Consider the following 16,151-nt stretch of genomic DNA (forward strand, 5'->3'; position numbering starts at 1 on the left):
GAGACTGTTACTCTTTGGCATGAAGTCTGCTGCTTTTCTTTCATCTGTCCATTCAGCTCTTCTGCTTAGAGGTCACTACCATTTATTACTTAACGGACTAAAAGAGAAAATTAAAATATTCATCAGCTTTCTTTTTTTCTTTCCCAAAAAACATATAATTTTCCTTCCTGGTGTCAGTTATGAGAAAACCCACTTGTTCTCAGTGGATAGCTGGACCATTTTTTATCTGGCTCAAATGGGACCCATATAAGCTCTCTAAAGCTTACACCTTGCAAAGACTCCTGTACCCCTTGAAAGTCATTCGATCAGCAGCTCAGAATCTGGCTGTTATTCAAGCATGTGGCAATATGAGTCTGCTGGAAAGCAATAACTGCTTTGAAGTGGGAAATAACCACAATCCATTGCATACTGCCTATCCCATTTGACCAAAAAGAGTATTAAGCAGATATGTACCCACACACATGTGCGCACACACACACAAGCACTAATACATTAAATATTTATGTATTATAAATATGCATATAAATGATTTCTCACTTTTTAGTTAATGCACACAGGTATGGAGCATGTTGAACATACAGCATATGAATGTTATTTTTCTAAAGCCTCTTTTTTCCACTCTCTTTTTCAGACATTGCCATGGGATCTATGGACGGTAAGCCTGACATCATTGCGATTGGGATATTTCTGTGCCTCTGATTTTGTTACACCCGAAACTCAGATTTATAATGTTTTTACCAAAAATCAAGATAAAGAATTTACAGACTGCCACAAACACTTTCAAGTATATGAAGCCACTGGGGATCTTTTAAAACACACAACAACAAAAAATAATCTCTGTTGCTTGGCCTACAAAACCAAAATGATGTCAGAAATCTAGGCTAATTAGATTCACAATCGTTATAGCTAAGTGCATGTTGCTTTTATTCTCATGCCTGAATTACAGCTATTAGAGGGTAGGATTGGATGCTAGCCACCTATTTAAATATCTGAAGGTGTAGTTCCTCAGGACTTTAACCCAATAGACAACCATTTTCTCAAAATTCAGGAGTGAAGAGAGATTTTAACTTGTCTTTGTGGGCAAACAGTGGAGTTATTCACAAAAGAAGCTACTGCTTAAGGAAACTGCATGAATACTTCCTTCTTCCTCCTGGTGACAAATCAGATACAACAATCTGCAGGAAGAAAACAACTCATTTTTGTGAGCTTTCTTTTGACTTTATGTCATGGAGGTAGCTGGGTTGACTTGACGTGGAGCCTGGTACGCTCATTTTTGACCTCTTGCAGCTTCAGCCAGCACAGAAATCTGTGGATGTTTCTTGTGCACTGCTTTGTGAACACATGGCATGTGTGATGTATATTAAATGCTCGTCCCTTTCTATTGGGAAAGGTTAAATAAAGCCTGAAAAACAGCCAAAATTACAAGGCTGCCAATATCTCGACCAGCTAAAATAACACAGAAATGTTTCCAATTTATTGCTCTAAACTTATATTAGATAGCTTTGTCAATGTCCTCCTTTCACACAGTTTTATTTGTAGCTTGTTAATGTTATATATTTATTCTGTATTGTAATTATTTTCCTCTTTGCTGTAGTTTAAAAAAAAAAAAGAGTAGTGAGCTTCACAGCTAAGTTTTTGAAATTAGGGATAATCAACCTTTTAATGAGTTTCTCTTAATAAGCTGAGCATATAGTAGTTGATCTTCCCTGCAGCATTTGCATCTGTTCAGAGGGGCAGTGTAGACAGCAGGCTTTGTGACTTGATGCCTTGCTCTGTGTGTAAATGCCTCTGCACAGCACAGGGTGATGGAGAATCGGAGCGGCACGCTCAGGGCCCCCTGCGCTGCCCGAGTGGTGCAGTGATGCCTTAGAGTAAATCCAAGTAAGCCCCACTGCCGCTTGCCTTGTTTCCTTCCTTAGTCGCTGTCTCCTGGAGCAACCCCTCTTTTCAATTGAGACGTAATGGGGTTCCTGCAGTAAAAGTGTCAGTGGCTCGCAGAGGAAAGCAAGATGTGATAAATAGTCAACATACATGCAGAACTTCTTTTAGTTCCAGATGCTGGAAGGGGGGCTTAAATTCCGGGGGCTGGGATTAGTGTTCCGTGGAGTGGCAGGAGAGGACCTGCTGCTCCTTCCTGACACCAATTTGGTAATTGCTGCTGGTTAGAGAATTGCTAATTAACAAACTGCTGCTGTAACAAAGTACACCATGTTGCTATTTTCTGTGTTTTATATGTATGATTTTCTTCTATACAGACAAGCAGCGAATTGGTGCAGCCGGTAAGCAAACCTCCCCCCAAAATCACAACCACTCTAGAGCCATGCTTTAATCAGTGTGGTGTAGTATATAGCTTGCTGGTTTTGTCTATCAGTGCTGCTCTTTTACATTGCAATCTATTGCCTCCAAATGTTGCAAACAACATAGCTTTTCCTTAAATGGCTTAATTTAGTCACTTGCATTCTTTAAATGAAAATTGCTCTAGTAAAATATAGATTTTGTATTTTCTCATCAAGTCCGCCTTTATCTTTTTCATCTTGTGTTTTTTCTTTGCTTTTCTGTCTGCTTAAAGCCTGATTCTTCAAAAAGTCTTTCCCTGTGTAACCTGGTCATGGAGGAAACCCCAAACAGTGGGTCATCAGAAGATGTTAACAGATCTCAAACTGATCTAGGTTCATTCAACTGGGGCCTAGATGTTAGCACACCCAGTGTCAGCCAGGAAATTACTGCAGGCGGTTCTTTGCTTTTCTCTGGGGCAAAACAAACCTTAAGCGAATCCACGGGTACTCTGCCTGCTAGCGTTTGGCCTGCTGTAGGTGAGCAGGAGGATGCTGCACCAGGGTCAGCTTCTCTAAATGAAAACCAGAGGACTTCACTGGAGGACCAGTTGGATGCCAAAAATGTTCCATGGGAAGATGTGGTCACCAATCAGCCTTTAGAGAACATAACCAGTTTTGAGACACCCATCCTGGGAACTGATAGCTTGTTGGATGAACCCCTCCCATGTGATGTGCAAAAGGCAGAGGAAGAGCGGCAGGTGTCAAGCCGAGTGAAAAGGTAGAGATCAGAACTGTTAACTACAAGGAGGTAGAATGTACAGAGGAACTGGAAGAGCAAGTTTGCGAAACCCAAGGAAACAGTGAGGCAGGACTTCATAAGGGTTCAGGTCTTGAAATTTTAGTCAGCGCAGAGGCAGAAAATGTACCTGAGTTGGAAGATAATGATGGGGGTGCTGGGAGAGCTAGTGGTGCTAACCTAGCAAACCCTAGGGAAGAAGAATGTAAAAGGGGCAATGGCATTGAGGAGACAGATGGAGAAATACCGTTGTTGAGCACAGGGCTGGGAGGTGGGGATGAAATAGGAGTGGACAACTGTAAAACTATAGAAAGCACTGGTGCCAAACCTGAGAGAGTCTTCAGTGTCTGGGATCAGGACTATAAAAGGACATTTGAGGATGGCTTAGACCAAACTGAAAGTGGTACTGGAGCGAGTACGTCCATGGAATGTCTAAACATGACAGCACATGTTGACCTAGAGGTAACTGACCACACAGAAAAGGACCCTACAGATACTGGAAATGCTCTGTGTGATGCAGAATTACTCAGTGCAGAAGAATCTGGTAAAGGAAGCGAAGACAATAACATCAGCCTCCTCTCAAATGGTAGTGCTGCTGCTGAAGGTCAAGCTGCTGTTGAAAAAGAGCGGGCATTGCTGCCCGAGACAGCTAATGCTGCTAGCACAAGCTGTGGTAATCCTTGCCTGAATAATGCAGAACACCAAGTGACAGGTAGGGCAGCAGCAGCAGTCGCTGAAGAGCATCCTACTAGCAGTGATGTTCCTGAAGCCTTGGAAACAGACCCCTGGCTGGCAAACTGGGATCCAACAGTTACTAGTGATTCCTGGGGTTTTTCTAATCCGTCAGATGGCCAAGCCAATGGAATGGATAATTGGCCCTTTTTCCCCAAGCAGCAAGACTCAGAGGAAGGTAACATGGAAAATGTTTGGTTAGGCATTAGTAATAAATGGTCTACAGAAGACCTAGGAGAGACTGATAACAGCTGGGGAGAAGTAGGTGTGAGCATAAGCAATAAAAGTCAGGAGGCATCAGTAAAACAAGGCTTGTCTGGCGAGCAGGCAGGCGTTAGCAATCCTGGACCGAGTAAGGAGATAGCTAGACCCTTGGCTCTCTTTCAAATGGGAAATTCCAGAAATGCTAGCACCGAGAGTTCAACTAGTCCTAAAGACAATGAGACCAACAACTCAGATTTATCTGAAGATGAAATTGCTAACCGGAGATATGGATTGTTGTACCAGGAAATTGAGGCTGATAAAGAAGAGGTACCTACCCCAGTGTGTAGCCTAGTCTAGACAAAGAGTTCCTTAGGCCATGCGTAACCTTGTCGTTTGAAAACAATCCATTTGTGTGTTTCCCACTGCCCCTCCTAAGCCCGTTGCTGTTCTTTTTTTGAAAAATTGCCGTGCAGCTGTTCATAGTGTGGTGCCCTTCAGCTGTGTAATGAAGCAGGCTGACAAAAATGCGTTTCAGAACGGTGAATGAAGCTTTGAACTGTGAAGGCACACTGTGTCTCACGGATTTTATGTTTTATATGTATAACGTTAAATGCACCTAGTCTTTTTTTTATTATTATGTTATAAAAATGCTTAAGTTACTCTGCTTTTTTTTTTGTTGCTTTCTTTAAGCCTGTGACACCTGTTATCCAATAGCAGTGTCGTCAAATTTCTCGCTGCCTTACCCTTCATTTTATTGTTTTTCTTTTTTTTTAATGTCTGCCCTACATTTTGATTTTGCAAACAAAAATGTTTTGACTCATGTTCTGATTTAGTAAACAAATAATAATTTGTTCTGATCTTCACTTCTACTTAGGCATCCAGCACAGCATTTAATGGATTTGCACAGGTAAGAAATAAACATGTTTTTGAGATTGTTTCTTTTTCTGTGCTGTTAGGAAGAGATTAGGACTGGCTGTACAGTTTCAGGAAATCTGTTCTACAGACAAGCTGCACAACAGTGTCATACTGACTCAAATCCAAACCTCATCTGTTCTGAGAAATTATTCCTAGATGTTACTAGAATGATGCTAATACTCTTGGTACTCTTGACCTAACTGAATTTAATAGCAAAAATCCAACTACCTTAGTGGGACTGATTTTTTTCCTCCTAAAAAGAAGTCTGATTTAGCTTTTTTTTATTCTGCTATTTTGTGGATTTTTCTCACAATCCCTAAATCCTGTAAAGTGTGGTTCCCTCAGTTTCACATACTTTCAGTGACTCTGTGTGTGTGTATGCAAAATCAGTTTTATTTGTTTCTGCATCTTTATTTTTCATTTAAGTTCTATTTTAATCCAAAAGTTAAACCTAAATTATTTGTTTCCTGCTATGCTGATGGTGAGACTCTGTGTTAGGCATCGCAGAGATACAGCGCATGAAGATACCATGTTTATGTTTTCAAATTCTAGAGCTGTGCCACCCAAGATCCCAAATTTCAGGTGGATAACCTGAGACCTCATGTATTTCCAGCACCCTTTTAGAGACTGGCTCATCCCCAGCACATCCTGTACACCATTTTTTAAAAGCACCCAAAAAGGCTGAGCTTACCCAAGGATGGAAATGAGTCTTCCAGTGCTTAACCATTCTTCTCCAGGACATTTAAATTAGTAAAGGATCCAGAAGGAAGAGGCAAAGCACAAGGCTACCACTTCTAATAATTAAAGTAAAATGTTTGCCCTGAGGAAATAAAAATTTGATGGCCCCACTGCAGTGGGAAAAGGATTTGGCCCATTAGTATTGTGCAAATTAATGAGTTGTGAATGAGTAAGATGTTGGAAAACGTTTCCATTTTTGTACATTGTGCCTGAAACAAAGTCCTTGCAATTCGCATGTATTTAATGATGCGTTTTTCACTGCCTTTAATTAAACACCGCATGGTTTAGAAGCATAGCATATATATTGAAAAAGGAATATCTTTAATATTGATAGTGTTCAACTAATAATTATTATTAATACCTATTTAGATTATCTATTTCTTATCTTATTCTATGTGAATTTACTTATGACTTTACCTGAATAAACCATTAAAAAAGTCAAGTCTTTGGTAGACACCTGCAAACATCCTGTTTCAAGTATTTTTGCATCATTGTTTTTCATTTCTGTTTATAGGATACCTCTGTATTTACAGTGCAACCAAATGAGAATGTGACAGAGCCTTTGGTAAGTGGTGGCTTTTGCTTCCTTTTTAAATGCCGTGTGAAAAATGGCACCATTTTTCCCTTGGGCAAAGATATTTGCTCCTTTTTTGTATTTTCCATCCTCTAAGTCACAAACCCTTAACCTGGAAGAGACAGTTAGTAATGTCATTGTAGTTGTAAATCTTTATTCACTGAAAAATCACTTTCACAAGGATAGTGCAGAGAAAAAGAAAAGAAACCCAGGACATTCTAAGATATGTTTACTTTCCAAAGGTGTAGTCAAACACTTTGGTCATTTACTGCATTTAAGAAATGACAAGAATGAGTTCTGTGGTCCAGCGTACAGCAAGCAGTACGTGATGGCTGTTTAAATGCCTCCAGTATGGCTGTAGTTTTATCCACTCTCCACATATTTATAGTAGGCACAGTCTGCTTCTAAGGAGTGGAGAATCTTTTTGGAAGTTTGGGCAGTTTCTCAGTTTGTCTTACAGCCTTTTGTTAGCCTGGAGTAAGGATGTGGAATAGCAGCATTGCTGGGTGAGTGCTATCGCTACTTCATAGCAGCAGAGTGATGTCCAATATTATTTAATGGGGCTTTTCTATAGTGCCTCTGGTGATGCCTGTGTTCATAATGGTTACTGAATATAGTGAGAATATTTTTATTTGTAGATGAAAAGTGGTAACTAGTCTGAAGGCTGCTTGTCAACAAATGAGAGGAAGCACATTGATGCAATCTGCATTGTAACATGTTACCTGTGATTTTAAGCCTGAAAGTTTCTTCCAGCATTAAACCTCAGGGAACTCATTAGTCATCTTACCTGGGAGGAATCTACTTTCTCATTTCAATCCTATTTCTTTTTTGTGAAATTCCCTAGAGCTGGCATTAATACACTACGCAGAGAGATTTCTGCACAGCATGGAGTAATATAATGAATGTTTCTTTATGCAATGCCAAATCCTGAAGGTCTTGCTTAGGCAGACTCCTCTGTACCTCATTAAAAATCAGTCTGCTTAAGGACTGTGTGAGAAAAGAAGTGAGAGGCTATGGGTTTTTTCCTGAAAAATATCAGAAGAGGGGGAGAAGATTTTAGTATTTAAGAATTTCATGGATGCTGTCTCTTCATCACAGGAGACCATCTAGCCAGCTGCTTGTTATCAACTGCAAAGCAGCTAAATAGCTTTTTGAGCTTTGTATTGTGCTGAGCAATTTGTTCATGGCAAATTAATCTGCTGGGGCTATTTCATCTGGTTGAGTCAGCCATCTTCATACGTGGAATATGCTGAGCACAGCTTGCAGCTCTCCCCTTGTATGTGCCTGTATTTGCAAAGTGATGTCTCCATTGGAGATCGCACTTTGACTGTCAGCTCTTTTGCCACAGGACTGAACGTGTTGCAGAGTGGATGATATTTGCTAGATCCTCTTGCTATAAAAAATAAGCTTAGGCTGGAATTTAAAAGAGTGGAAATCCCAATAGTAGTTTGATAAATGGATGCCTTGGAGGTGATTGAGAGCTCCAGAGGGAATGCATTTTAATAAGAAACCAGGAATGGTTTTCACACTGACGGAATCCAAGCAGTCAGCGGTTGCCCTTGTGCGTATAGAAGCTGTTTGAGTCTCTGCTAATTGCTTCTGACCTTCACTGGAGAAGGGGCTGTATTGTCTGAGAACAGACAGAACTAGAGAATAGGGGATCATTTTAAAAACTCACATTTGAAGCCCAAGGTTGGTACACACGAGTGCCAATTTCAACTCCTGGCCTTGCCATCAGTTTCTGGAGCATTTCTGAGCAAACCGAGTGCCTTTTCCCAACTTCCATCACCCCTTTCTGTAACCCAGGAAGCTGCTGCTTTCTTTCTGTGCAAGGGAGGGATGTAGGACCAGCTCAGTTTACATACAGAACACTGAGGATGCAAATGCCCTTTAGATGCTGTAAGGTCCTCTCCCTGACAAAACCTGGCAAGACCAAGCCTGAAGCAGAACCGTGCCACGCGCAGTTCCCCTTCCCCTCCTCCTTCCCCACTACCACGTGCTCCTCAACAATTTTTCCACTGTCTGCTTAAAAATCAATAAAACAAAAGGCTGAGGCTGAAGAAGCTCCATCTGGTGAAGCGAAGGTCGAGGAAACCCCTGCTGCTGCTGTTGCAGAAAAGGAGGCCGTCCCTGCTGAGCCTGCCGAGCCAGCAGAGCAGGCTGCGGTGAGTGACCTGTCCCCCGTGCCACCTCCTGGGCCTCACCTGAGCCACCCTTCATCGTGGTGAATGTGCCTGCTGCATTTCAGCCATCCTTTCCATCATTACCACCCATCCATGGCTGATTGCACCAGCGCCCGGCTGTGTCACAGCATGCCTCTCCAGCACGTGTCCTCCTTTCAGCCCTTAAAACGTCACTCCTCTTACGTTTGGCATTTTAGGCTGAAGTTCAGCTGAGTGGTTGTGGTTTCACAGGTTGTTGGATTCCAGATGAACTTCAGAAGGGGAAAGAATTTACGCCATTTTTAAACAACCTTATTAGCAGTTTTCTCATTTCATTTCAAGCTGAGCTGTAAGCACTAAGCCAGTGTACATCTTGTATGGTCCTTGCTAGAGCATGAAAATACCAGGAAAAAAGTGATTGTAATATAAATGTCTACAAGGCTCATGATTTTAGAAGCCAGCTGTGAGCTGAAGAAGGAACTCCAAGCACCAGTTTGGAGGTTTTTTTGGAGAAGAAATAACAGTTCTGCAAGAACAAATCAGGGCACCCAGTATCACTACAAACTGAGAAATGGTCTGAGACAGTAGTCATGGGGGTTTTTTACTGACTAGCATCCCTTTTTCTAACAAGTAAACAAGTATGTCTGTGAATATCCTTTTTATCCAAGTGAGGTTCCTGTTCTACACACTACTGTCAGAAGGTCTTGGTGGTGGGTGATACACACAGACTGCGAAACCCTGGAGGAAAGATGCATCTGCTTTTGTAGGCTGACATTTTTCATGGTTTCCTCAAGACAGCAGCATGTTCAAAATCTCTAATGAGTGTTTGTTACTGTTAGAATATGCAGATTACTACTGAAAAACTGGACAGACCTCTTTTGGGTGTTCTGTGGGTCGGTTCCTCTGGCACAGAAGCCTGGGTGGTTCCAGCTGTCTGTGCCATGGGATCAAAAAGTGGTATCCAGCACAAAGGATACAGAGAGGCAGGTTGAACTTTAGCGGTAGCACCTGCACAATTCATTCTTCCCTTGCTCCCATCTTCCTAAGAGAGGAAGAATAATTTATTGAAGAAGGAAAGGGGGGCAGTGCATTGCACCTCTGGAGGGAAGCATTCCCGGTATGTTCCCCAGAACTATGTTTAGGGTTTAATTCTGATTACAGTTGCATGAATTTTGATATTTTTTTTTAATTCACTTTTGATTTCCGTGGTACACAGTGGAGCAAGTGACTTCAGGATCATCCCTTTCCAGTAACATAACTGAACGAAGAAAATCCCACAGTCTGCGCAGACCAGGCTCTCTCCCTCCTGTGTGTTTTCTTTTCAGCTGATATAAATCACAGTAATAACTTGTCAACTCTATAGTAAGGCAAAGAATGAAATGGCCTGTCTGAGGCATGTTTTTTTGTCAAACTCTTGTCCAGAATGCCTCATGTCTACTCAGAGTAAATTTGATGGTTTGGAAGAAAGAAGAAGGGAGGGAAGGTGAGAGAGAAGAGATGGGAAATGAGTCATTAGGCTGGGGGTCTCCTCTTCCCGTGAGTGAATGGCAGGGGATAATGTGGAAGAACAGATATTAATAAAGCTGATAAGGTTATTTCTAGATGGCTTTATTTTGTTTATCTGTAAGGATTTAATGAAGAAAAAAATTCTAAAAGAAGTTCAGCATTTTTCTAAAAGGAAGCCAGCTCCTTTTTGTCTTGGGCTAAGACAAAGCGGTGCTCTGATGCCTGTTGCGTATGTTAAGCACTAATTAAAGGCCAGGCTGGGACTGCAGCACCACTCATCTGCTCGTCAGCCGGCACAGCCTTTTCAGATGATCTGGTTTGCTGCCTGACTACCCATGAGGTGTTCTGGGTCCACAGTCTGTCGGCAGCTGCTCTAGTCGAGGTGCAGGACTGCAGAGCTGTTGGGAGAGAGGCAGAAAGAAACAGTGCAAGAACCAGGCAATTTAAGAGTAATCTGGCAGGAAGACGATAGGCATTAAATAGAAGCTAAACAGTTGTGATTAGGTTTATGCTTGGTTTTTTGTTGCTTTTTGGATATGAAGTTATCCTTGCCAATTTGGGAAAATAAGCTCAAAGTGTTGATTTTTAAAATGTCTGAATTGGAGTCATTCTGCATTTGTCTCTGAGGGTTGTTATTTCAGGAAGGGCTTTCCATTGCAAAGAAGACTTTTGAAGATTAGGATTAATGACAAATACGATCAAAGCTAAGGAAAAGTACACTGAGTTGCAAAAGATGAAAACGTGTCATTTCTCAACAGCAGTTCTGCATTCGTTTGCTTTACGAGTGCCAGTTTACTTTAAAAGTGGAGTTGTAAAATACTGATAGATACTTTCTGATTGGGAATCTTTTATTGAGTTTAGTAACTTCCAGTGTGGAGTGACAGCCACTAATCAGTTTAATTGTTCTGTGGTAAATTTCCTGTCAATCCCATTGATCCAGAAAATGCATTCTTCATTGTAGAAGCTTTGCAGGAAAATTTCTGGTTGGGTTTTCATTTAAATTAGGGAGAGAATGGTCCAGGGTATAGAGTACCACTTGCTGCTCAGGGAGTTTTGGATTCAGTTACTTGCTGTTTCGTAGTTTGCCTAAAAAAGAGCTCATCAGAATTGCTGCCTGGGATCTCAGTACATATTTTTGTCTTGGTCCTTCAGGTCTCAAATGCCATAGAACAAATAAAAATTTTATTAATAGATGTCAAAAGTTGATCTTTTGGGGGGAGTGGATAAAATGTTTGGTAATTAGAGGGACAGAACCACCATATGCACCAACAGAAGCAAAGTTAACCATGGTAAAAAGCCCTTGCATGGACTTCTGCAAGCTGAAACAGTTGTTTTCCTATTTCCATAGCATCCCCATAGGCAGCTGTAAAATCCAAAAGATACAGTCTAAAGGATATAATGCATTAACTGCTGATTTATTTCTTTTTCAAATAATGCTGCCCTTCTCACCACATCATTTTTCTCGCATTCAAGCAGAGATTACGTGAAGACATGATAATAAAGCGAAAGCTTATGAAATCTTGTTATTTCCCTTTCTTCTACATGTGAGCCATAGCACTTGGAGTTGAGAGCACTGCTCAGACATCAGCTTTTTGACTTCTGTTGTGCTAATTAGTTTGGAAAGAGCCTTTCAGCACTTTCGGTCTGATGCCTGCCTGGACTCTGATGTTCTCCTGTTAAAGCAGTCAGACACTCAGCTCAATGCTGTGGTTTTCAAAGCTGTGTATAAGCATATATGGAACTACCTCCTGGTAAGCTCTTTGCAAACAGTGAGCAAGTACAGCAGAAGCCAGGGAACAGCCTGCAGCTTTGGGGGTATCTAATCATGGCTGAATCCTGCTAGGTACAGTTGATGGTACCCAAATGGCAGAGCATGTCATTTGGGAGAGCAATACAATAGATACAGAAGAGCAGTCAACTGTGTCCAAATTCTGAGCGTGCAGCTAAGCGCAGGTGCAAACTTGGAGCATGAGGCTGTTAAAAACATATGGCTCTTGTATACGGGAGGGAACTGATGTGGAATAGTGTCGTTTTGTTGAAGTCTGCAGAAGCAGATTTTTCTCTGTTTATGGAACCAAGGGTGTTACTTTACTCAAATGTTATTTCAGTCATCCTTTTTACTAGGCTTTCATGCCCTGAAGATGGTACAGTTCATGTTACCGTGCCTCTCTTCTCAAACCCCACTGTCTACAAAATCCCAACTTCCAGCTAATCAAAAAAGCAAAAGCAAAATGCTACTAATTTGGCTAGTGCACAATAGTCAAATTAGTTTTGGGAAGTCCCAAGCTTTGAGAAACAAGGGGAGCTCTCCTTATGTCCTCCTTTCCCACCAAAACTGTGCTTTCAGTTAGCCTAGGAAACAGTCCTCATTTAAAAATATGTATATGTTTATATTAAATTCTTCTGCAAAGAGGCCCAAAGCTGGGCTGATGGGATTCTTACCAGAGAACATCACCAGGGTACTATTAAGAGAAGGACATAGACTGGCACATTCCTGACTACAAATGCAGGATGATGCTGATTTCTGAAGGCGATTTGACTTGTAAATGCAGCTGATGGGAGAAATTCAGCACTTTTTAATAGTAAAAGTAGGAAAGGCATCTATCTACTGACTTGCAGTTGGACATAAAGCTTTTACAGGCAATAGAAACATTATGTACATCTCTTCTGTTAAAAAAAAATGAGACTTCTGTAGGTGGCTTTGTGCATGCGCACATCGCTAGAGTAAGAAATAATTATACTTAGCTGTTGATATTTGTTTCTTCTATTTAAGACCCTCTACAGTCTCCTCAAACTTACTATAAAATCAAAGGCTCCATGGCAGAGGCTTGGCAGCTTAAAAAAAAAAAAAATCAGTTTGTTTTTTTTTTAAAAGGTTATATAACACCGTAATTTTAACAGGATAAAGCTGTGAGAGGTTTCTATGGTAACACCGCTGTCAGCAGCTGCCTTGCCCTGGCATCTGGACATGGTTGGGGTTTATGAGGTGACTGCAGGCAATACTAGAAGATTAGATTAGAAAAAAACATGAGTGATGTGAAGTTTGGATATAACTCAGCATTCTTTTATTGAAAAAGAAACATGCAGCCATTTCAGCTGAAACTTGTGGAATTTTGGAGTGAGAGTTGTGGGTGTGTGAAGGCAGTTAGCTGGAGCCTGAGCACTTGAGGTCTCCTAATTTCTGATGGCTAAAGCATACGGTCCGATCTACCATGCCTTCACGTGGGTTTGCATAACTTGTCTTCATCCTTCCAGCTCTTATGAAAAATCTGACCTAGCTGTGTATGCAAAGCAGCCTCAAAAATTATTAGCAAAGTGGATTTCCGTAACAGGGCTTTGATTTGCTTTTTTTCAGCAGAACTGCTTTTAGCAATCGCCTGTGTCCGCAGGGAGAACAGGAAAAAAGCACTTCCAAGTGTTCCAAACCAGGCCTGGATTTTAGCGATTTTGACGACCTTCTGTAGAAAAGGACCTAGTGTTAGACAGCATCTGTGCTGTAAAAAACACTATTTGGGGAGAGCCCTTTACTGTTCAGTGCATTCGATCCCTCAAACACCTAAATGGGTGTCAGATTTGGCAAACCACTGACACATGTCTAATTTTTTAAATGTCAGGCTTCTGCTGCATGTACCACTGAATATGGACCTAGAGAAAGGTGATTCGGCAAAAAAAAATGATGAACCATGTGACCCACCTCTTTTGAACACTCCCTTTAAGTGAGTTGCAGTCCAACATGAGTGGAAGAAGTAAGTGTTTTAGAAAGTTTACCATGGAACTCTGGTGAGTTACAGGGGCAGCAGCAGGTTATAATGTTTGAGTCTTGGGTGGGAGAAGTTTGAGTTGGCTGGAAACTGCAAAGGTCAGCAGCAGTGTTGCGGGTTGTTGCTTACTGAAAAATTCTTCAAAGTTGGTGTTATTATGTGAATACTGATAAGAAAAGTAAATAAAATTGCCCTTAGCACTTACAGTGTGAGGATTATGATATATGTAAAAGGTTTTATTTGTTGGTTTTTAGCCTATAGCTACTTTTATTTCAGAGTATATGTAGCAGCAAGAATCCTTCTGCTTGCTGTAGACTGTCCCATTTAGTTCCAGCCATTCATTTCATTGCATCCCATACATACCGTGCTTCCATTAGGCTTGATTAATACCAATTGCTCTGCAGCCATTGTCTCAGCATGAGTAAGGTGATGACGATATTTCCTCTTTATACAGGAGAGTGTCGAGGCAGGGGATAAGGAGACAACTGGAATTGCTGAGAAGGAAAGCGAGGTACATATGAACAGCCTCACAAGTGCGGTTGTGCTTTAATATCTTCAAGAGAATCGTGGCAAAAAATATATTTGTCATTTGCATGTCATCGATATACAGGCCGATATGATGCAACTGTGACATGGCTGCGGTATCTATTCTAACACTGCACAGATATATCTATATCTGCCATATATATTCTAATACCAGAGCACCTCTCATTCAATGCAGGACCTGCCCTGGAAACTGCCTGTTGCAGCAGTATGGAATGATAAATATCTCAGGGCAGCAAACAAAGCAGCTCCATGGTAGAAGGAGTTATAATGGTGTTTCTATTGACATTTGGAAATATGTTGCATAGATTCCCAGCAGCATTTACACTTTCCATAAATTTGTTTGCCTAGCCTTCCTGCAAACATCTTTATAAAAAGAAAAAAAAAACCCTTTGATTAATCATTTATTTTTCCTAGCACAATATGCCCTGAACTAAAACAGATATTTGAAAATAATCATGTTACGAGTTTGTTTGCTAAAGCACAGATCCAGCATCAAGTTAGATACAGTTAAAATCAAATTAGAAAGCAACTGAAAAGCTCAGTGACATACTTTAAGCTCTGCATGTGTGGACTGGATGATTGTATTTTCTTTATCTTTCTTCAGAGGTGATAAAACTGCTTACCCTGAATCCTTCTATACTAAAGTGAAACTATAATGCGTTCAAAGGTACACAGAAAGCAGCATAAGAGGAATGGTGACATATTAAATGAAAGGATAGAAGTAGGGACTGAGATTGTAACTCCTAGTTATTAATCATTTAGGATTTGTATCTTGAGGTGCTGACAACCTCCTCTGCTGTTGTTATTCATTTTGGTGCCACAATGTGTACAAAATGATCGGGAACTGATCTCCATTCACTTTGCTTTCAGAACATGGTAAGTCCAGCTGTCCAGGCTTGGATTTGTTACCCTGCTGTAAAACAGCATTAGCACTGCTAGAGTCAAGGATGTATCTGTGACTCCAGGGTATCCCAGCGTCACTGGGAAGTGAGTTTGGGACTCACTGGTGCCGTGCTCCTCACCAGTGCTGCCACGTCCGTGTAGACATCAGTGGAATTACACTAGCAAGAAAGTGCAGGACGAGAGTGGTAGATCAAGCCCAGCTTGGTGGTGACACAGTACAAGAGAGTGGCTTGATGTCTGGCTGGTCGCTCCCAAGAAGTCTGGTCCAAGAAGAAACATGCAAGAAATTCCTCACTGTCTCGTGAGCACCAGGGCTAAGTCTTTGAAATTTTTCCCCTTTTTTCTAATACTGCTTGTCCTTATAAAGGTGAGGTCTCATAACTGGTGAGTTTGACTCCATGCTCTGTTTAAAATAGCAATATTGCTGTATGCAGAAGAGCTGCCGTAAGAGATCAAGCTATTTGCTGAGCTGATCTCTGGTCTCCAGTGGAGGGTGGTCCCTTTGATACTGTAACTTGCATAACAAATTCTTCAGTACTACCCCAAAAGTCTTCCAAGACTTTGTGAGCAATTTATGTATTCCCTAAAGCATGATGATTAGTTCCTCTTGACATTATTATTAGCTAGCTTAGCTGCAATTATAACCAACTGTCATAAAAATTACCCAGTCTCTTGCTAAGTCCAGCCATGGGGCGAGATCTTCAGCTCAGGAAATCCGGCATAGCTCAGGGAATTTCTCTGGCAGTGCCTCGCGGCAGGCTCAGCGCCTCTCCTTCTCCTCTCCCTGGGCTCAATCTTGCTGTTGCTGAATCTGTGGCATTGCGTTGAGCCAGCAGCGATGGTAATGAGACGAGAGGACAACCGCATGAATCGGCTGCATCCTGGGTAAAGCAGTGTTCCCTTCTGCTGCAGTTACAACAGTCAAGTGGTTCATCTATCACAGCCCTCATTCTGCTGGATGACCCTTTCTTTGTCCCCTGTGTAGTTGGTATAATGAGACAACTGTCCACATCTCAATAATACTGCCAGAGATAGCTA

The 16,151-nt window shown here is 41.4% G+C and overlaps 1 protein-coding gene across 1 annotated transcript in view; it reads left to right on the forward strand.

The window, feature by feature from the left end:
• AMPH (amphiphysin) overlaps positions 1 to 16,151 on the forward strand; it is a gene marked incomplete at its 5' end in the record, with an annotated part of 44,886 nt that overhangs the window by 19,456 nt on the left and 9,279 nt on the right. Inside the window, 6 exons of the mRNA XM_010085477.1 lie at positions 632 to 655; positions 2,256 to 2,279; positions 4,883 to 4,915; positions 6,176 to 6,226; positions 8,284 to 8,400; positions 14,119 to 14,175. Coding sequence (XP_010083779.1) covers positions 632 to 655; positions 2,256 to 2,279; positions 4,883 to 4,915; positions 6,176 to 6,226; positions 8,284 to 8,400; positions 14,119 to 14,175 — 306 coding nt within the window. The remainder of the gene's footprint in view (positions 1 to 631; positions 656 to 2,255; positions 2,280 to 4,882; positions 4,916 to 6,175; positions 6,227 to 8,283; positions 8,401 to 14,118; positions 14,176 to 16,151) is intronic.

Source organism: Pterocles gutturalis, unplaced genomic scaffold, assembly GCF_000699245.1.
Source record: "Pterocles gutturalis isolate BGI_N339 unplaced genomic scaffold, ASM69924v1 scaffold6925, whole genome shotgun sequence".
Taxonomy (NCBI): domain Eukaryota; kingdom Metazoa; phylum Chordata; class Aves; order Pterocliformes; family Pteroclidae; genus Pterocles; species Pterocles gutturalis.